General features: G+C 54.3%; 7 protein-coding genes across 7 annotated transcripts; 2 read left to right on the plus strand and 5 right to left on the minus strand.

The window, feature by feature from the left end:
- Window positions 1-74: 74 nt before the first annotated feature.
- Window positions 75-1,412, plus strand: QC764_509040 (uncharacterized protein; the record flags this gene model as incomplete). Its single annotated transcript, XM_062948160.1, has 1 exon — window positions 75-1,412. The coding sequence occupies one exon, from the start codon at window positions 75-77 to the stop codon at window positions 1,410-1,412; it is 1,338 nt and encodes a 445-aa protein (XP_062799567.1).
- A 498-nt stretch (window positions 1,413-1,910) lies between these two features.
- Window positions 1,911-3,311, minus strand: cmk1 (Calcium/calmodulin-dependent protein kinase type I; the record flags this gene model as incomplete). Its single annotated transcript, XM_062948161.1, has 2 exons — window positions 1,911-3,065; window positions 3,132-3,311. The coding sequence occupies 2 exons, from the start codon at window positions 3,309-3,311 to the stop codon at window positions 1,911-1,913; spliced, it is 1,335 nt and encodes a 444-aa protein (XP_062799568.1).
- A 989-nt stretch (window positions 3,312-4,300) lies between these two features.
- On the minus strand, window positions 4,301-8,199 carry NAT10 (N-acetyltransferase 10; the record flags this gene model as incomplete). The annotated part of the gene is made up of 3 exons (XM_062948162.1): window positions 7,601-8,199; window positions 4,558-7,527; window positions 4,301-4,496 (listed from the first exon to the last, which is right to left on the minus strand). The coding sequence occupies exons 1-3, from the start codon at window positions 7,618-7,620 to the stop codon at window positions 4,301-4,303; spliced, it is 3,186 nt and encodes a 1,061-aa protein (XP_062799569.1). The 5' UTR covers window positions 7,621-8,199.
- A 129-nt stretch (window positions 8,200-8,328) lies between these two features.
- On the minus strand, window positions 8,329-9,016 carry QC764_509070 (uncharacterized protein; the record flags this gene model as incomplete). The annotated part of the gene is made up of 3 exons (XM_062948163.1): window positions 8,329-8,413; window positions 8,468-8,728; window positions 8,784-9,016. 3 exons carry the CDS (start codon window positions 9,014-9,016, stop codon window positions 8,329-8,331), a joined length of 579 nt encoding a protein of 192 aa, XP_062799570.1.
- Window positions 9,017-9,205: 189 nt separating this feature from the next.
- Window positions 9,206-12,285, plus strand: NAB3 (nuclear polyadenylated RNA-binding protein 3). Its single transcript, XM_062948164.1, has 3 exons — window positions 9,206-10,711; window positions 10,767-10,946; window positions 11,002-12,285. The coding sequence occupies exons 1-3, from the start codon at window positions 9,634-9,636 to the stop codon at window positions 12,195-12,197; spliced, it is 2,454 nt and encodes an 817-aa protein (XP_062799571.1). The 5' UTR covers window positions 9,206-9,633; the 3' UTR covers window positions 12,198-12,285.
- Window positions 12,286-12,804: 519 nt separating this feature from the next.
- Window positions 12,805-14,763, minus strand: QC764_509090 (uncharacterized protein; the record flags this gene model as incomplete). The annotated part of the gene is made up of 1 exon (XM_062948165.1): window positions 12,805-14,763. The coding sequence occupies one exon, from the start codon at window positions 14,761-14,763 to the stop codon at window positions 12,805-12,807; it is 1,959 nt and encodes a 652-aa protein (XP_062799572.1).
- A 1,673-nt stretch (window positions 14,764-16,436) lies between these two features.
- Window positions 16,437-20,300, minus strand: QC764_509100 (uncharacterized protein; the record flags this gene model as incomplete). The annotated part of the gene is made up of 1 exon (XM_062948166.1): window positions 16,437-20,300. The coding sequence occupies one exon, from the start codon at window positions 20,298-20,300 to the stop codon at window positions 16,437-16,439; it is 3,864 nt and encodes a 1,287-aa protein (XP_062799573.1).
- Between the last annotated feature and the right edge of the window lie 288 nt (window positions 20,301-20,588).

Raw genomic sequence — 20,588 nt, forward strand, 5'->3', positions numbered from 1 at the left:
GAGGGCTACTCGGCAGCACGTATCCCACCACCATTCCAATTGGCTCCTCAGTCAATCCCCTCAATGGCCCCAACATGAGGCCCATTCTCCCCCATCTCGGGTTTGCTACCCGCAGCATCAGCACATCCCTCGCCCAGGTTCCACGACGACCCCTCCTTGCGCAGGGTCGCAACCCCCGGCCTCATCGTGGGATTCAAACCACTCCCTCTCTGCTCCGCGCAGATGGCGGCGAACCCAAGACGCCCACCAAACCAACTCCCAAGGAAGACAAAGCCCAAGATGAAAGATCAGACAAGCCCAACAACCACCAGCAGCAAAAGCGCCGCAAGCCCCCCCTCCGCAACTCCCTCCACCGCGTGGCCATCGTAGCCCAAAAAGGCAAACCCACCCCCAAACCAACCCCCTCCGAAAAAGCCCCCGATGCAGCAGAAGGCTCCTCCACCATCTCGGCCGTCTGCGTAGCCGACTCGTTCGACATGGAAAAAGTGGTCGATATCTTGTCTAGTCACAACTTCACCCTCGACCCTGACAACTCGGGCTTTGAACTCTCCGAAGTCGTCCACGCCCGCGGTCTCAACAACGGGGATATCTTTGTCTTCCCCTCAGGAACGGTGGTCACCTGGGCGCTCCCCCCTGACGTGGTCAACACTCTCGCAACAAAACATTTGCTACCAGCAGCGGAACAGCCTTTTGTCGAAAACAAAGAGGTGGAAGACCTCGAGTTCGTCGCCGACCCAGAGGCAGAGGAGTCAAGGGTGAATGGAGACGTAGTAGTCCTCGGCACAAGAAGGGAACTCGAATCCGGCGAGGGGCTCGACACAACCCTGGCCAAAATCGCCTTTTCATCCGGCCTGGCAAGGAGCACCAAGCTGGCGGTGCTGGAGTCCTCCCTGACCCGCTACCTCGAAAGCACTCGCCACATCCCCGACCGGCTCTCCCAGGGGCTCCGCGCCCCGCTGTCGAGAGATTTAATCCTCAAAAAGGCGGGCGAGCTGTTGAACTTGAGGAGTCAGCTGAATCACTACAACGACCTGACGGACTCCCTGCCGGATATCTTTTGGGATACCGAGGAGAAGCTGGAGACGTATTACGCCAAGATTGGGAAGGCGCTGGATGTGGGGGTGAGGATCAAGACGTTGAATGACAAGATGACGTATGCGCAGGAGGTGATCAATATGACGCAGGGGGTGTTGGATATCAGCGAGAAGATGTCTAGCGAGGCGCACAGTACGAGGTTGGAGTGGATTATTATAATACTGATTGCGATTGAGGTAGGGTTTGAGCTGAGGAGGTTGTATATGGAGAGGGGGGAGGACAAGTTTGAGGAGAGGGTTTTGGAGGAGGTGAGGGGGTTGAGGGAGGAGGTCAGGGGTTTGAAGGGGGGTGGGAAGGAGGCAGCGGCGGCGGCGTGAGATTGGAAGGTTTTACATACAAGTTTTCACACAACTACTGTTTAGATATGATACCCAGCTCTTTTTACAAATTTTATTTTCTGGTTCAAAATGATTTGACGGAGAAATATTATGCCCAGTGGGTGATGATAAGCAAGGTGTGGTTTGTCGGGTCTCCATACACATGTCATACATAATCACATGAACCGTAGAACAGAATCTGTTAAAACAGGAAAAAAAACAAAAAACAAAAAAAACTTGTAGTCGCTCGCTATATTGGTATTTGTATCTGTTATCCTCCCACCTCACCTGAAAAGAAACCCCTTTCTGTCCCTAATCAACATAGCTCTGTCCCGTAGCAGAGCTCCTGACCCATTTCCTGGTTGAAAACGCACTACTCCCAAATCATCAACTAGGAAACCCGCTATCCCTTCCCTGAGTGGAACAAACATCAAGAAACCTAAACCTGACCATCATTACACACCCTCCCCCCATTTCACTCTCCCTTCTCAGACATCATCATCGCCGACTCTCCCCTCCGCTCCAAAGCCCCTTGCTCAACTCAACAACCCTGTTCGCCTCACTCCCCGGCCTCAAACTAGCCGGCACCCCCCCCAAAGGAGCATCCTCCATGCTAACATCCCCATCCTGCTGCTGCTGCTGCGACCCCCCACTCACAAACCCACTATCCCTCCCACCACTCCCAGTCGTCGAACCCCCCATCCCCGAAATCCCACTATCATCCCTCCCTCCCCCAACTCCAACGCCCCCCGCCGGCGGTATCCCCCTCTGCGCCTGCAGCCCCCCCCGTCCCGGCTCACCACTTCTCCCCCCGTTCATCCCCCCCCCATTCTGCCCCTCCCTCAACTTGTTAATCGCCCTCACCGTATCGATAGCAGCATGCAACGTCCTCCTCGCATTGAAATTCTTCTTCACCGTCGGCAGCAGATTAGCCCCCTTATCCCCCTCCCCATCCTGCCCCTCCCCACCACCACCATTCTTGTTCAGCCACCCGGCCACAAAAGGATGCTGCAACGCCTCATGCGCCGTCATCCTCTTCCCCGGATCAATAGTCAAACACCTCTTGATAAAGTCCTTTGCACTCTCGCTCACCCCCCTCCAGTACTCCAACGGCGTAAAGCTGTAATCCGCATTCAGAATCGCCTGCATCTCCTCAAAGTCGCTGTCCCGATCAAACGGCGTGTACCCGCACAGCAAAAAGTACGTAATCACCCCCAGCGCCCAGAGATCAACCGGCTTGCCGTGGCCCGTCTTTTTGAAAATCTCGGGCGCCATGTACCCCGGCGTGCCGCAGGTGGTCGTCAAGACGTGGAACTGCTCCTCGTCCATGATGCGCGAGAGGCCGAAATCCGCAATGAGCAGGTCGGCGTTGTCCTCGGGGGTGCGGAAGAGGAGGTTCTCCGGCTTGAGGTCGCGGTGGACGATGCCGTGGTCGTGGAGGTAGGCTATCGCCGAGAGCGTCGCGCGGATGAGGTCGGCGGCGTCGGATTCGTAGTAGGAGCCTTTGCGGCAGATGCGCTCAAAGAGCTCGCCGCCGAGGGCGAGGTCGGTTACGAGGTAGAGGTTGTTCATTGTTTCAAAGTAGTCGACGAGGGTGAGGATGTTTTGGTGGCCCATGGAGACTTTGCGGAGGACGGCGATTTCGTTGCGGACCTGTTCATTTCCCCCAAGGTTAGAGCAGACACTTGGGGAGGTTGTCAAAGGGGGGGGCCAACATACCATGTGCTCACGTCCAGCCATCAGCCTCTTGTTAATCACCTTGGCGGCGTAGTACCTGCCGGTATCAATGTGCACGCACTCCTTCACGACCGAGTAAGACCCCGCGCCGAGGGTCTTGCCGACTTTGTATTGGCATGGTTGGATGTTGGGTTGGGCAGGTCGGCCGCCGGGGGTGGCCATGGTTGGGGATGTTTTTCTTTTCCGCCTGTCAACTGTAGCTGGGTAGGTATGTCGTCGACGGTATGGCGGTGTCGCTTACGAAGCTCGCGCGCGCGCGCAAACTGTCGGTATCGCCGTCGGTGGTGTATGTCCGGTCCACAAGATCAACCGCACTCTCCACCTGTTCTTTACACTTGTCGTTGTTGTCGTCGTCGTCGGTAATAGTTTGCCTGGGCGCCTTGCGCAGCCTTATCCTAGTTGGTGTAGCAGTAGCCAAAGGGGGGAAAACTCCTCTGACCGCAATCGGGCAGCTAACCAGCCAGCCAGCCTTGCTGTAACGCAGTGAGAAGTAAGTGCCAAAAGAGGGGGTCCAATCGGACCAAAAGGGATTGGATGATTTGTCTCGGTAGAAATTGAGGGATTGGTTTGGGAGGGAGGGAATAAGTCCGGGGTTTTGCTATTATATATATGGGGAGAGTGACACAACAGCTCAAGGGGACGGCCGGGGGAGTGGGAGGGGGAGGGCGAGGAGAGGGGTTCGTGTGATTGTTTCTGCTGTTGTTTCCACTTGATGCTCCAACTCAACAACTTAAGGTAGTATCAAAGCTGACTCTGCCCAACGAGCAAACACTGAAGACTCTTTTATGTCAACAAGACACCAACAAAAAGAAAAGAAGCTCGTTCCGGCATTTGTCTCCGTCAGCCGCACCCCATCTCCAGCTTCCATCGTGACCCAGACCACTCGAGACAAGCACCCAGTTTCTGCCCCTCGTTCTCCCAACCAATCGCGTCGAGTGGGGAGCCCCACTTCCCCCCCGTTCAGGGAGTCCACCCAACGGTTCGCTCCCCCCTGTCAAACATAAACATCTGGCTGGGACTTCTGTGTAACATCGCGAGTCCCGTCTGTAGAGAATAGGGTTATGGAAAGTCTTGATTCAATTCCTGTCAAATCAAGACTGGGTATCTTCTTTTGCCAGTACAAACAGCTCCCTACATACTCTTCTCTTGAATTACCTCTTGCTGCTCTTCTCCTTCTTGGGCTTCTTCGCCTTGGAGTGTCCCTTCTCCTCACCACCATCCTCAACAGCCTTGCGCTTTGTCTTGGTCTTGACGCTCACCGTTGTCCCTGACTTGCCGCTCTTGGCCGCCTTGAGCACCTGTTTCTCGGCATCCCTCCAGACTGTCTCGTCGTCTTCAATCTCATACCTTATGACAAGCATATTAGCAAACTGCAACCACCGACCGTTCATTGGAAAATAACACTCACTGATCCAAAGGCAAAGAATCAATCATCTCCCTCTGCCTCTTCCTCAGCTCCGCAGCAGCCTCGTCCCCCGCCTCCTCCAACTCATCCTCCAAGCTCGTCTCCAACGGCACAAACTTGTTGTCCACCACCTCATCATCATGCACACCCGAAGCATTCTCCCTGCTCACCCCGAGCCTGCCCTGATCCGGCATCTCAGCCTCAATCGCCCCCGACACCACCGAGCTCAAATGCGACACAATCTTCCTCATAATCTTGATGAAAATCGCCAGCAGCTGACTCGCCGGCAGGTTCAACTCATCCGCCACCACATCCACCTCCTTCCTCTGCAAACCAACCGCCAGCAAAATCGCCTGCTGCAGCCCACTGAGCTTGACATCCTTCAACTTGCCGTTGAAGAACAAGTGGGCGATAGTAGGAACAAGATCCAGCACAACGTGGTAATCAAGCAACCCGTTCGAATACGACTCCAACCTCTTGTGGTCAAAAGGAGTGAGCACGTTGTCCAACTCGGCCTTGCTCAACTCCCCAGCCTTGGCTGACGGGTCCAACTCGGCACCCGCATGCGCGCTCTCCTCAATCGTCAACGCCAAGATGGAGGGGAACTCCCTAAACTTGTAACTCAACAGCGACAAAAACCTCTTGTGGAAGTCATTCGCAAAAGCCCCCAGCCAAGTCGAGTCATTGCTGTCCTGCAACGGCCTGAGCATGACACACGTGTGCTCACCCGTCAAGTCATTCGCCGTTTGCCTCAGGTAAACCGGAGCAAACTGTGACCTCTTCCAGAACTTGTGCAGCGGCTGCGTCAAACCGTAGCTCACACCGACATAGTCCAGTTTTTCCGGTCTCCTCTCTGCCAGTTTGGCGAACAGGGGAGGGAGCTCAGACATGTCTCTGACTTTGATGTCATCGAACAGACTGCCTCTCTCCAGCTCGGCACCCGTGACTCTTGGGGCGGCTTGGGCCATGGTCACATCGTCATCCTCGGACAGGTTGGCGAACTTGCCCTCGTAGTAGTTGACCAACAACTCCAAAGCCTTGGAGCCATAGCCCATGGAGACGTAGTCGGGGTTGGTGGCGATACGGACAACGCGGGCGCCGGAGAGAGAGGCGAACTCGTCATCTTGGAATTGTTGGGAGACCAGCCAGGGGATCAAATCACCGGCTGGCTGTGACCCTCTGGCCAAGCTGTTGAGGATGCTCTGTCTGCTGATTTTACCTTCCAGAGACACCTGGATGACGCACAGTGGTTCTGGCAGTCTCCCTTCCGAGATGGGTCCGGTAAGCACGAAAAGCTCGTGGGCGGGCGCATCAGACATGAGCTGAAGATCATTGGGTGAGTTCTTGTAGTGGGAAGCGACATAGAGCGCGACCATTTGCTGAAGGAAACGCTCTGAGACTGGGTGAAAAGAGAAGAGTGTGTCGCGATTGACGTGGAGGAGCTCACACTGAGAAGGGTCGGGGCAGCCCTGGGTGCTGAGTTTTGACCTGGGGAGTGTCGCATCGAGGCAGAGAAGGGTGTTGAGCCACTTTTCCACGCTGTCGCCCTGGGCGTAACGAATGGGTTCGGAGAGGGTGATCTCCTTGAGGGAGCGACCGCCAATACCGGCAGTTTCCTTGGTAGTCTTTCCACTTGCTCTGTCCACCTCGGCAGTGCCAGACCCATTCGGGTTTCCACCAGTCATGGACTGTTCTCTGAGCTGCTTGATCAGCTTGAGCGAAAGCGACCGACCGGTACCTTCGTAACCGCTGACTGTCGAGGCCATGAAAACCAGGTAGGGGCCCATGAGCTTCTTGACAAGGGGAAGGGGAATAGCAGCCGCCTCATCGATAACCACCAGCTCGGCCTGTCCGAGAACGTGCGCATCCTGAGGGCGGAAGTATTGAATGGTTTGACGGTGATTTCTGTGAATGTTGACTCTGACAATCGCCTTGTTGAAATCTGGGTTCGTCGACTGAATGATCGAGTAATCGGCGTGGTCCTTGTAATCAAGCGCGTCGAATCCCTTGAACACAAACTCAAACAGTGTCTTCAAGTTTTCTGGTGATGGCGAAGTAATAAAGATATTGCTGTATCCATAGGCCACGGCCGCCGCAATGGCAACGCCCATCGCCGCAGACTTTCCGCGACCACGCGCAGCCGTCAGCGTGACCGTATTCCTGAGCGTCTTTTCCGCAATCGCATCGACGAACGTCAACAGGGCCTTCGCTTGGTCCGTCGTCTTCGCAAGCTTCACAAGCGACCCGATCGGCTGTGTATCCTGCAACGAATCCTTGATCTTCTCCAGCTCCAACTTCGTCTTGCTCAATGGCTCGTCCTCCTCCGGTGGTGGCAGCGCCTTCACCCCCTTTCCTCCGGAAATTGGCAACACGTTCAACTCGTCATCGATGACCAGGCACGAATCGCAGCTCCCGAGCGAAAGAATAAACCTCTCGTTAAACCTCGCCACAACGTCATCGTGCGCCTCGGTCCTGTATCTCGAGTGGACATCCATAGACATGGTGTAGAGCTGCTTCAGGGAGTTCATCCCCTTGAGCAGCAAAACCACCAGACCACCACCCTCGACTGTCTCGATCGTCCTGGCGAGAATATTCGGCGTCATGGCCTCGAAGTCTTGGAGGATCAACATGCCGTAGGTGTTACCGAGGATCTTCTCGGTCTCCTTGTAGTAGACATATCGGATATCGTTGAGAGAGATGAACAGCTCGAATGGGTCCTCGGAGTTGGCCTCTCTTATCCCGCGCTTGATTTCCTTCTTGATCTTGTTCTCTCGCTTCTTTCGGTGGGAGGTGAAGCCGAGGAGCTTGTTCTTGTAGGTCCAGAGCACCTGCTTGTTGTGCCTCACCTCCATGCTGGACATGATGTAGTAGAGGTGGACGATGGCATCTTTGGCGTGGTCGCCAACGACGACGAAGAAGGAGCGCTTCTTCTCTTGGAGGCCATTGCGGATCAGTGTTGGGATTCGGGAGTCTCTGTGAGGCAGAAATGTCAATTAATACTGGTCGAGATGAGCGATGTACGCCAAGAGAAAGCAAGAGAACATACACTACTTTTTGGGTCGTCATTGTCGCGGCTTTCTTCTTTGCGAATTGGGCCTTGGACAAATTTGGAGAGGGACCCAGGTTTGCGACAAGCTGCAGGTGCTGGGAGCTCTCAATTATTTTTTGTTCTGCCGGGCGGTGAGCCGCCAAGAAGTCTTATCGGCTTATCAACCATGGGGGCTCCACAGTGAGCTGCACTAGCGCGGTTCATCAATTGACTTCGCGATTTCCTAATTGGGACGGCGAGGTCAGTGATGACTGACTCTTGAGTTGTGCTTGGGAGGTGTGATTGCCAGGACCTGGGAGAAAGTTGCTTGAGCGAGAGAATTATATTGGATCAAGGCGGACAAGTGTAATGACAGGTAAGTATTCAAGATATTCCATTTTCTCCCTTTTCTGTACCACGCTGCTACCGCGCTGCTGTTGCCCTATTGCCGGACAAACATCGCACCCGGTGCAATGAGCCGTGGCCTGGGGGCAAGCTTCTGTGGACGCGCCACAGGGTGTTTTAGCACCGTCTCCTGCTTCCACTCTGCAGCAAGGAGCCATCGGTGCTCCAAGTGGTGTCAAGTTAGCATAGCAGTCTGAAGCGTTCGTTCAAGGTGGCTGGTGTGCCTATAGGGGTCCCCGTGCGGCGGTCAGGCTGAAGGTCTCGGTTCAAGTCCGAGATTGGGCACCACCTTTCTGTTTTCATTTTCTGGTTTTCCAACATCAACTCCGTAACCAGTCTTGTCATTCTGAAGCCCCCTTCCGGTAGGCCTTTTTGGAAGAATGGTGCTTTTTGGTTTTTATCCTGGTCTCTGTGGCGCTCTTCTTCCTGTCACGGGATCAGTATCTAGGTAGCAAAGACTGGGAGATGGATGCTACACACAGTGCTTCATATTTGGCAGCTTTTTCTGGCCGTGTTGCGTTTGGCACGGTGGCTTCATACAGCTGCTGGAGCTCGTCAAACAGCTTCTGTCGGTTTTCTTCCGAGTTGGCAGTGCGGCTTCTCTGGGTCTGGGCCTGGAAAACCAGAGAGTCACTCCGCTTGGAAAAGTATTTCGATTCCCTAACACCAGCATGTAGCAGTTTGGGGAGTCTGGATAGTAGCTGTGGAACAGGCCATGTGGTAGTTGCTTTAGTTTCCGTCCTGCCCAGACAGTCAACAAGCTGAGGCTCGACACACCGGTGGCAGATGCACAAACTTATTCACATGTTGGCCGCCAGGACCGGATGAGCGGGCAAACGATGTGTTGCCTTCTGGAAGACTGTCAATCTTGAATGACTGGTGCCATCTCCGGGCTTCACTAAGCTGCTCTTCGTCAAAAGATGCGTCGAAGGCCTGGTGTCTAATGAATCGCGGGAATGGTGGTACTGACACCCAGCGACTTCCTGAAAACAGGAGGTTTAATGGCTGAGGTCTACGAAGCAGCGACATTCTTTGATGGATGCTGTTGTTATTGATTGAGGAATGCAAACAATGGAAGACAATCCATTCATTGGTCGTTGTTGTGCTGAAGAACCCCACTCCCACTTCAACCCTGAACGGCAGGTCACGCCAAGCAACCCTAAGCTCAGGTGGGGCTTTTGATCGAGCATTTTCTTCCTCCTGCAAATAATAATATGTTTTATCTCCTCTCAGCCTTGCGCTTGCAACTGCCCCCAGGCTCCTCCATCATCGAAAGTGACTGCGAGCTTGTGACGGGTCCCCAGTCGGCGTTCTTTTTGCAAACCTTCATCCGCCACCGCAAAAAATATCACAAAACCAGAACCAGTCGCTTTCTCCCCTCTCTCACTCTGTGCATCCAGTCAGTCATCATCCATCCATCGCCAGACAAGATCCATCGCCAAAATCCCCCGTCTACAATCCACACAACAAAACTTTAAAGTCCACCCACGTCTCTTCTTCCAACCCAAGCCTTCCCCGTTCCTTCTTACCTCCACCTCTCACGTCTCTGCGCCAAACTTATTCGGCTTTTTCTCTTTCTTTTTCTGATCTCTCTGGTCTCACGTCCGCATCCCGCATCCCGCATCCCGCATCCCGCATCCCCCTTGATGTCGGAACAGTCGCCCGAAATTGTGGCCGCCGCCAGTCTGAGTCCCCTCTCGCCCAAGCCCATCTCTGTCCAGATCCAGAGCAATTCTGTGGTGCCCATGCTCCAGGACCAAGCAGCTACCGCTGACACAGCCATGTCCGGCACCATCGTGGATCCCGGTCTGGAGACTCCGGATGCCCCTGCGCCAGTCTCCGATACTATCGTAGTGGCCGGTGACTCGTCGGACTTCCACGATGATAGCGACGGCAGCATTGACTACGGTGAAGAGGACGAGGCCGCCGAGAAGCCCTCTGCCACCTCTGACGGTGCTGCCGATGCTCCTCCCGACAATGATGAGTATGCAAGAAGCTTTGATTCGCCTGTCGACCCCCAGAGCTCGAGTAGCGAGGCTGGTGCTGGCGAGCCTCAGCCTGATGTATCAGAGGAGGCTGCCGCTTCCAATTCCATGAATGACCAAGTCACATCTGCACCTGCTCAAGCTCCAGCTCCAGCTGTCATTGCCCATCATGAAGATCGCCTTCCTCCACCCGCATCGTCGACAGCAACCCAGCCTAATGTCAACAGCTGGCCAACGCTCACATCCATTGAGAATGAGCCACCTTCCCAGTCCAGCGGCCCCGAAACTTCCAGTCCATCAGACGCACCGACGTCCACCCCCAACAACAAGTCCGCTGCTGCATCTGCTGAGGCCGCTGACATCCAAAAGCTGGTAGACGACATCACTGCTCGAGCCACTGCTACTGTCACGTCTGCAGATACCCCAACATCCGTATCCGCCCCTTTGATTTCAGGCCCCCTTCCCCCATCACTGCCCCCCAAGCCATTATTATCGGCTCAACCACATGCCTATCAGCCACGTGGTCCCAATCCCACACACAACCACAACCACCCGTTAGGACCTTATAGACATTCGCTTGACTCCATGGAGCCACCAGCCTCGGCTCCTGGAGCGGCTGGCGCCGGTTACGCAGCCTCCTTTTCCAACCATGCCTGGGATACCTTCGTTAACGACGAGAGGACGTATACCTCGGAACAAAACTGGGATAGGTTCCCCGAAGGCGCCCGTATCTTTGTCGGTATGTTGGCCCCGATGTTGCTGGTGTTCATAGGCTGACTGACAAATGTGTATAGGCAATCTCTCCAGCGATCGGGTATCAAAGAAGGAGGTGTTCGCCGTGTTCAGCAAGTATGGCAGACTAGCGCAGATTTCCATGAAGAGCGCCTATGGTTTTGTGCAGTACCACAACGTTTCTGAAGCCCAGGCCGCACTGGAGGCATGTCAGGACATGGAGCTTGGTGGCCGCCGCATTCGTGAGTGTGCCCTTGTCTCCACGAAAAACAATCTCTTAACTAACCTGTTACACAGACCTCGAAATATCCCGTCGTCAAAAGAAAAAGGGTGGAGATGACAGAGGGCACTCGCCAGATCGACGCGGTGGTCCTCGTGGCATGGCAAATGACAGGCTCGACTTGAACAACCAGCCGAGAGACCCTGGTTGGAAGAGAACCAATGACCACCGCCGCTCCGCCTCGCCCCGCCGAGACGACCCTCGCGGCTTCTATGCTCGAGATCGTGACAACGGTCCAATGTCACACGACCGTCGCCGGTCCCGGTCGCCCCGGCGCAGCCGTTTTGGCAGTGAATCCTATAGACGAAGAAGTCCCAGTCCACATCGCCGCACCCCATCGGATGTAGACCGCCTCGACATCCCTCGCCGGTACGGTAACGATGTTCCAGACGTCCAGATCCTGCTCCTCCAAGATCTGGACCGGCCCTTTGTTGACTGGGTACAGAACGCTCTCCATGCCCATGGCCTCAAGACAGCCGTGATGCATCTCAACCCTCGCTTTCCCCGCAATACAATCGTGCAGCGCCAGGTGCTCGAAGGTGTTCATGCCATTATTGACCTAGACCAGAAATCCCGTGACTCGGGATTGATATCACTGCAACTGTTCATCCGCAACACAGGCACGGGGAGCAATATCCGGTTTGAGAGTTACAACTCGCTGAACCCGGAACTGGCGGGTGGGCTGGTCATGAGGGAGAAGACGAGAGTCGTGCATGCTCCTCCACCACCTCCACCGCCCCATGTCGCGGCATATCCTCCAACTTACCAGCCTCCTCCTGTTGCTGCTCCCACTGCTCCTTATCAGAGTCCCATTGTTCCACCGCCTGCCACCGGATATCAGAGCTATCCTCCAGCGTCATCCATTCCACAAGCTGCTCCTGCTCCTCCTGCTACGCCTATTGATAATGATTATTTGAGGTCTCTGTTGACCGGTCTCCAAACCCAGCAGCAGTCGCAACAGCAGACTGCTGCTGCCAGGGCACCTGCTCCACAGATTGATATCAATGCGTTGCTTGGGTCTTTGCAGGGTGGTGTACCGCAGCAAGCACCACCGCAACAGTATGGGGTGCCACAACCACCACAGTTCCAGGGAGCAGCAGGGTACTACGGCGGTGGGCAGAATGCGGTTGCACCGACGCCGGTGGCATTGGGGAACAATGCGCATATTCAGAACATTATGGAGAATCTCAAGAGGGCTTCGGGGAGTAAGTAGGGTGGTGTTGCTGCGAGGGGGGGGAGTGGGCTCGAACTCTGTTGATGATGGGTATACTGTAGCGATCAGCGTAATGAATACAATTTTAAGACAACTTGAGTACCAATTCTGCATTCTCCCTGCTACAAACGCCCAGAACCGCACTGCTTGTCCCGCCTCAAAAGATAATCAGTAGGCATTTAAAGATAGTCGATATGCTTTGAAACATTAACTATCTTCAAAGGCATGTTGATTATGTTTTGGAGCCTATAAATTATTTCTCAAGGCCTATTATCTATCTTTGAAGGCCTATTATCTATCTTTTAAGGGCCTGTTATCTATCTTTTAAGGGCCTATTAACTATCTCTAAAGGCCTTTAAAGATAGGTAACAAGCCTCTAAAGATACCTAGTTAGTGCGCACTCTCGCTATCCCTTGAACCTATTCACCATCTTTAAACACCTATTCCTTTGGAACAAAAGCTATGAATTAAAGAATCACCACACGTTATACTGATTTCTGTAGTGCTAGGTAATTATAAAGATCTAGAGCGTGGTAAGGTATCACAATGTTCATTTTTTTTTTCTTAATTTCCAAAAGACCAGACGTCCAGACATTCCGGTAATCGCTTAAGCACCAACAGTAACCGTCACCGTCTCCCGCACCTGCTCCGTTACTGTCTCCCTCTCCGTCACCGTGACCGTTGCCTCTTTCTCCTGCCCTCCGTTTGCCACGTCTGGGATTGTTGTTGTTGTTGTTGTTGTTGTTGTTGTCGTTGGCTCTGGAATAGGAGTGGGAGTGGCGGAGGCGGTGGCGGTGGTGGTGATGGTGGTGGTGTCCTCGATAGGAATAACCGACAATCTTGTCCTCGTTGTTGTAGTGGTTGGAACCGGCTCAGGAGTGGGAAAGATGATCGGGGGAGGGGTGGCTGATGTTTGGAGAGGTTCGCTCTCGACAGGCGCGGGGAGGAAGGGTTCGACGCTTGGGAGGTTGGTTGTTGTGGGGAGGGGGATAATGGTCTCGTCGAGTTGGGGGAAGCGGGGGGTTGGGCTGAGGGTGAGGGTCATGGTTATTGTTTCTGAGGTCAGGTCGATGGTGGCAGTTTTGGTGATGGCGGTTGTGAGGGGGGTTGTCTCGGTTTGGATGGGAGCTTCCCCTGTTTGGGTGACTGTCTCGATGCCGGTCGAGATCGTGATGGTTGCTGTGCTGGTGATGGATTGTGCTGGTGACTCTGTGGGGGTAGTATCGACGTCTGTTTCGGTGACTGTTCCGACGCCGGAAGAGACTGTGATGGTTGCTGTTGCAGTGAATGTATCCGCTGGTGTGCTCGAGGCAGGTGCAGTGGTTGCGGGAGGAGTGGAAGGGGCATCGCTTGTGAGATTGGGGATCATATCCGCTGGCACAATTCCCAAGGTCTCCTGCGCCAGATCAGGATCGACGCACCCGATGATGACGCCGTTGACCGTATTGTTCAGGGGCATGGCGAAGCAGGCTGTGCCGGAGGGGCACTCGCGCTGAAGCTCAAAGTTGTTTCCATTCTCGGAGCACTTCACGACGTTGTGGTTGACGCAGGCGGCCTGGCCTACATTGCAGGCGGTGGACATGGTGGTTTCTGAGAAGATGGTGTTGTACTCCTGGGCCAGGGCAATGTTGTTTCTGAACTCATTGGTGGGGATGCTTGCGGTCGCGGTTGGGAGGTTGGTGATGGCGGTGGGAATGGCGGTGTTGGGCTCGCCGGTGACGGTGACGTTGGCGGTTGAGGTGGCCGGTGTTGATGCGGTTTCGGCAGGGAGAGTGCTAGTAGCACCACTCTCTGTCGGGCTGCTTGTGAGGTCGGCGGGCTCGGTAGTAGCGCTGCTGGTGAGATCGGTACTAGCAGTCCCAGTCGCGGTGGCCGATGGAGTAAGAAAGGAGGAAACAATCAGCGGCGTGCTTGAAGTTGGCAACGGCTTTGATGTCTCAACGGAGGTCTCCGTCTCACTGGCGAGGCTCGTGGCGGGCGTGGATGTTTCGACTAGAGAGGTCTCGAGGGAAGCAGTCGCGGTCTCCGATGTCTCCACTGTTGAAGTCTCGACAGTCGAAGTTTCAACAGTAGAGGTCTCAGTCGCAAGAGTCTCGGTAGCAGTAACCTCCCCCACCGACGTCTCACCCACAGAACTCTCCGCCCCCGAACTCGCAACCGAGCTGACTGTAGCCCCAGGTAAGCCCGTCACCGTCGCCTCAGCAGTAGAAGTCTCCAACCCCGCCCCGGCGCTCGTCTCTGGCGCCCCAACCAACGGCAGCGTAACCTGGCTAACCAAACTCCTCGTCGTTGTAGTAGGTACAGCCTCCTCAACCTCCGTCACCGTCGTCTCCGGCACAATCGTCGTCACCACCGTGGTCTCGATGTTCGTACGCGTCGTGATCACCGGGCCCCCAACGGTAGTATTAAACTGCCTCGCCCACTTCATCCTCCCCACCCCCTCCTCCTCCTCCACCGTCCTCCTCCCCTGATGCCCATTCCCATTCCATCCCCTCCTCCACTTAAGAGGACCGGCCTCTGCAACCGACCCCAAAAGTAGCGATATTAATGTTGTTGTAAGGCGCATCTTTGCTTTGCCTTCGAACCAAAGAAAAAGTGTATAAAAAAAGAATACAAAAAGAGAGATGTAGGACCAGCCCAGAAAAATCCGTTATGCTATGTAGCAAAGAGAGGTCTCGTTTTTGATGGAAGATATGCTGACACAGAAAAAATGATATAGATATATGCCACGCAAGTGATGATGATAGACAAAAGATGAAAAAGATGACAACAAATGAGATGTTTGCCAACTGGCAAGGATATTGGGAGTTGATCGACAAGAGAGAAAAGGAAAAGATATGTGTGTGTGTGTGTGTGTGTGAGACAAGGGATAAAGAAGAGAAAGAGAGGGTATGACGTGCGGGAGAGAAATGTATAAGAGATGGGCACACACACCCACGTTCCCCGAAAGCCCGTAACCGCGTCTCTTTCTCACGATATTACCTGCGCTTCCCCCTCCACTCCAGCCTCGGTATCATCACATATCATCACCGCCCCAGCATCTTCCACCAGGCCGGAACACCTGGCCACCACCCAACCCGCATCAGCGCGTGGACATCTCCAACTTCGGCCAAACCCTTTGGTTGGCGGTCGTTGCACAACTCCCACCCCCAGTCCAGTTGGCAAACCCCAGCAGCAACCGCCCGCCTTACAATTTCTTTCACTGCCGGGGATGTCCCACAATGCGTCTAATCTCCAAGCGCTCACGAACCTACCATTTACTTCCCTCTCACCAGCCTGACGTTTCCTCGTCGTCGTTGAAACAAGCGCCGAAGCGTTCTCATTGGTCCACAACCTACCCCTGCCAAGACCGACTTCGTAGCCGCTGGCACCAATCGCTTGGGAATTCCACCCCCCCGCCCCCCTGTGAGCCTCACTTTTCTTTGAACACTTCATCTCTGCCGACTGGAGTGTCCTCAAATCATTCCGAGTGGGCTATAAAGAGGAAACAAAAACCCCTCATTTTTCACACAGCATCTGCGCACAATCTTTTGCTGGATGAGCTAGCTACTATACATAACCCTCCTTTGTGTATGACCAAGATAACATTCCTAACCCTCACCACCTACACATGCGCCAGAAATCCAGTAATCCTACCCCCTCTCATGAAGTAGTAGCTGCCTCGAGTTTAATACACCCTGCTTCACAACGTCACCACATGAACACACAAGTCACAACTTCAATCCTTTGACATGTTCAAAGACTTCTTTGGCACTGTCGATAATACATGCATCCAAACTTATATACCCATCCCCCACCCCAACTTCCTGCCGACACCCCTCCTACCCGAATCATATACACAAATAACGACTCTGAATCCAGATCATGATCGCATTTCCCCCTCTCTTCCCTCCATCTCTCTTTCGATATATACATACATCTCTTCCAATGCAAAAAAGCTCTACTCCCACCAAGCCACCCCGGGTATCTTATGCTGAATCGACCGAAACTGGAAATATGCTGCCCCCTCCTCCCCAAAGCCCCAATACACTCATAATGTGTATACTAAAGAATGCCCATTCCAACACAACCAAGCGTTTCAATGTCCATCATCCCCCGAAATCCGCACAATCGTCGGACCGGGCAACTTCTCCGCTGATGTACACGGCGAAGGAAGCGACTGCACCGCATTGTCCGACTCGCTCTGAGCAACCTCAGAACTGCCCGCAGTAGAAGCTTTCTCCGCCATTCGAGCCACCATCACCCTCTCAACCTGCTAAATTTTGCTGACGTGCCCCTCCCCCCCTTAACTGTCTCAGACAAAAGCCGGTTACCATACCCGTTAATCTCCACACCCTCCACCTCATCAACATTCGTAGCCACCAACCCCGCCATCTCCTCCCACTCCTCCCTCCTGAGCTGCTCTTCCACTGCATCCTCAACACCTGTCTCCATCGTACCCTCCCTCCTCCCCCGACCATCATCCCCCAAACACCCCGTCCAGGCTTCCCGAAACTTCAGCCCCAACGCCACCGCCATGTGCCTCGACACACTATTCCCCACCAACTTCCACTTATCCGACTGCCTCCCCAGCAGCACCTCCTCCTCCAAAAACCCCTGCGCCCTTCGAGCCTCTGCCAAGGTAAAGGGCCTGCTCTCCCTCCAATGCAAGCCGTTCGCGGTCCTCGCGTCCCGAGGGTCCAACGCCGTCGTGATGGTAGGGAACGCAAGGTGTGGCGCAAGTCTTGACCACCCCTGTGCGGTGCTGGCAACCCGACCGCGCATCGTGCCCTCACCACTGGGGAACAGCTCCCTGTCCGCCGCCGTCATCACCCCCTTTCCGCCATTCCACGTCTTGACGAAATTCATGCCGTGGGGGAAAATGGGAATTACTGCCACCTGCTGTCGAATAGTTCCGGTGAAACCTATAGTTAGACGGTGCTCCGGGTGAGATACGCAAGCATCTACCATGCCATCGATAATGTCGGGCAGATCTGCCGTCGCCTCAGACGAGCTGGTGTACTTGAACGGCGTGGGAATATCAAGAAATCGCCGGACATAAGCCTCGCCATTGCACAGTTTCCCAATACCCCGCTGTTTTGTCCCCGGATAGTGGGAATGTGAGGGTGCGGGTGCTTCAGGCAAGCGCACGTCGGGGGTTGCAATGAGGAGAAACACCCGGTTACGCGACTGGGGCGCACCGTGGGTCCAGGCATCCCCATTCACCAGCTGAGCTTGGTAACCCAGGCCGATGACAGCACAGAACAGCTGGGACAGCGTGTCTTGGCTTCGGTTTTGGTGTGCTTGGACGATCGAGGCGACGTTTTCGAGAACAGCGTACTTTGGGCGATAAAAGTCGATAAAGGCCGCAAAGGACGCCACCATGGACTGGTTCTTTGTTTGCTTGAGGTCCTTCTTGTCTATGGTCAACAGTGAGAACCCAGGGCAGGGGCTGCCCGCTGAGATGACTTCCACATCGCCTGGTCGAGGAACATTATCCGAGAACTTTCCCTCCAGAGCTAGCCGTAGAAGGTCATCCACCGAGCCATAGAAAGGATGCACGATGTCTTGGTCAGGGGCGTTGGCCATATAGGTATGGATAGCCTTGTCCCAAGTATCGGCAGCCCAACGCATTTCAATGGCGCCACCATCCTCAAGACCTCGTCCCAGGTTACCACTCCCACAGAACAAGTCCATTCCCCTCAGCTTGCGGACATTGTCTGCCCTTGGATCAAAGCCCTGACGCAGGGTCAAAGGCATGTTGCCAAGAGGAACAACCTTTTGTCGAGTGCCGTCAAGTTGGTGGGTGATATAGAAGAGATTCCCAGTTCCGCCGCGATTGTATGGGCTTGGAATAGGTGAATCAGCCTCGAAGACGCGCACTTGACATCTCCCTGTGATTCTGTCAGGCTTCATCACCACAAACTTGTCCGTATAGACGAGCTCGTTGGCGGCGGCGCTCTTGACCACAGAATCGACCTCCCCGCGCCTGAGGAGCCTCCGGAGCCGCACGAATATGGTCTTGCCTTGCTTGAACACCTTGACAATCTCACAAGGCTCCGTATATTTGTCCGACAAGTTCAACAGTACCAGGACTGTGTCGCCCGATCTGTAACCGAGCTTCTCCAACCCATGAGAGCATCTGATGTGCGACTCTTGCAGTGATACCCAGCGTCGGTGTTTCACAATGTAAGTGTGCCGGACAAAAAAGTCGTCACCGCTGGTCTCTGGGCTGCCGAACCAGTTGGCTTTGTGGACAGCCATAACCTCGTGCTCTTTAACCCTGGCATGCTTGCCCTCCTCACATGTACAATGATCGCTCAGGAATAGCTCGTTCGGCCAAGGGTATCGCATCAAACAACACGGCGTCTCTGCAGGTCGGTATAGCCATGTGACATCGAAGCTTCGGGCGCCATCTTTGGCTTTGTGAACCTTTTGGACCAGACCGAACCAGCGCGAGTCGGTCACCCCCTCTTCCTTCTTCCACTTGGTGTTTGTGCTTTCATCGTCGTGTGGAGTAGAGATGGTGTCGCCAACTTGGATTGCATCAGTAACGTCGAGAGGTAAAAATTGTGTGGTCCCTCGGCGCCTCCCCGGAACATTGCACTCCATCTTGATCTGAACATCTGGTGTCGCTTCCCGGGCCGGCACTGGTGTTCGAAGCCCTCCATCTGGACTTGACACCACATGGAATACCTTCCCAAGAACCATATGTCCAAACAACTCATTGATATACGGCGTTACGATGGTCGGAGCCACCTCAACATCCTGCTTCATCGGCCTGCCCTCCAGAAGCTTCGGGAGCTCCGGCACAGCTTTGGTAGACTCGTAGATATCGAGATTCATCGCCTCCCGAAATAGCCTCATCGAGCCGGCCTTCTTTTCCCCGTGAACCCCAAAGACTTCTTTCCAAATAAAGTCGATGTTGTTGACGATTGCAACCCTGAAGTCAATCCTAGGATACTGTCGCCGCCACTTTCGGAAAGCGGCAGATCCGCCATGGGTGCTCTCAAGCCACTCAGAGAAAGAATTCTTGAAGACTTCGAGACAAAGACTGCGGTTTTCCTGGAGCAAGTAACCAGCATAGTCGACGACGTGCTTGGCGAGATCCATGGCCCATACAAACGGTTCGTAAAACCTTTTGTATTCAATCGTTGGCCTCCGCAGTCGATAGTAGACCTCATTTCTCGAATTAAAGACCGAACGAACCCAGACTTCGCCATCCACGCTCGGGTGCTCAACCCCATAGTTGCCGATGGGAAGTTCAGCCACCTCGACTTTCTGAACAAAGTACTTGTGACCCTTCCAGCTGAGCACACCGTCAAAGTAGTACCGGTCGGTGGGCTTCCTCATGCCTATGTGCTGCAATGACCTCATTTCCAAAGGATAGTGTTTCGTATCCAGATAGAACGAGAACCGGTCCAAGTCAAATTCCATGAAATCGCCATCCATAGCGCCATGGGCCTCCTTTAGGGCCTGCACCGCAATGCGCTCCTTAACCACGGGGAAGGGAGGTACAAATCCATCGTGCTGGGATCTTGGCGTAACAAGTGTCGAAACAGGTATCTCGACAGAAAGTGGCTGGTTTGGAGGGACCGGGCTAGGCAAACAAGGTGGTGGTGTCTCATTGAGGGTTTCTGGTGCCTCCTCGAGAATTTCTGATGTCTGGGCGATGACTGCCTGGGCGACAACCGCCATTTCCAAACTGACGAGTTCGGGCTCTGGAGACTGTGATGAGCATGATCCCTGAGGTTCTGGCAATGATACTGGCGGCAGGCAAGGTGCATCTGGGAGGATTGCGCGGCAGTTGTCTGGCAATATTGGGGGCGGTGACCAGGACGAGTCTTCTGGCCCTGGCAGGTACACTGGCGGCAGGGAAGGTGCGTCTGGGAAAATCGCATGACATTGTGCTGGCAGGACTGGCGATGATGATGGTGGTAACGAGTCGACTACTGGTGACGGCTCATCCTGGTTCTGAAGGAGAGGCAGATGATCCAGAGATGCTGGGAGCAACGGCCGTAGTTGGTCCAAGATGGCAGCTTCCATCTTATCATGCGTTGGGATGAGCTCATTGAACTCGAGGTCATGTCCCATGGAGGGCCACGAATCCAGCACCCTCACCATCCCGAGATGGTAAGTGTGCCAGAAAGAAGCCGAGAGAAGCGATGGATCACCTTGAGACAGGCGACATGAGAACCGTCCGGGTCGGAGATGGTCTTCGAAAGCGAAAAAGTCGTCCAAAATCCTCGGCCGGGGATCCTCTCTCCCGAAGAGCAGACAGTGACAAAGTCGGGAGTGGGTGTACGGTATGCGTACCAAACATTTAGCAATAATCCACCCAGGCAGGGAAAATAAAGATAGAAAAGTTGAAGCAGAGACCCTTCCAGACCAGAAGAAAAGATGGCTTCACAA

This window comes from Podospora pseudoanserina, chromosome 5, assembly GCF_035222485.1.
Source record: "Podospora pseudoanserina strain CBS 124.78 chromosome 5, whole genome shotgun sequence".
In the NCBI taxonomy this organism is placed as follows: domain Eukaryota; kingdom Fungi; phylum Ascomycota; class Sordariomycetes; order Sordariales; family Podosporaceae; genus Podospora; species Podospora pseudoanserina.

Excerpts from the sequence above, each read along its gene's own strand:
- NAB3 (XM_062948164.1), top strand. The coding sequence starts at position 9,634 with ATGTCGGAACAGTCGCCCGAAATTGTGGCCGCCGCCAGTCTGAGTCCC. Across the intron at positions 10,712-10,766 it reads AGGCGCCCGTATCTTTGTCG|GCAATCTCTCCAGCGATCGG; the intron begins GTATGTTGGCCC and ends AAATGTGTATAG. Across the intron at positions 10,947-11,001 it reads GCTTGGTGGCCGCCGCATTC|ACCTCGAAATATCCCGTCGT; the intron begins GTGAGTGTGCCC and ends CCTGTTACACAG.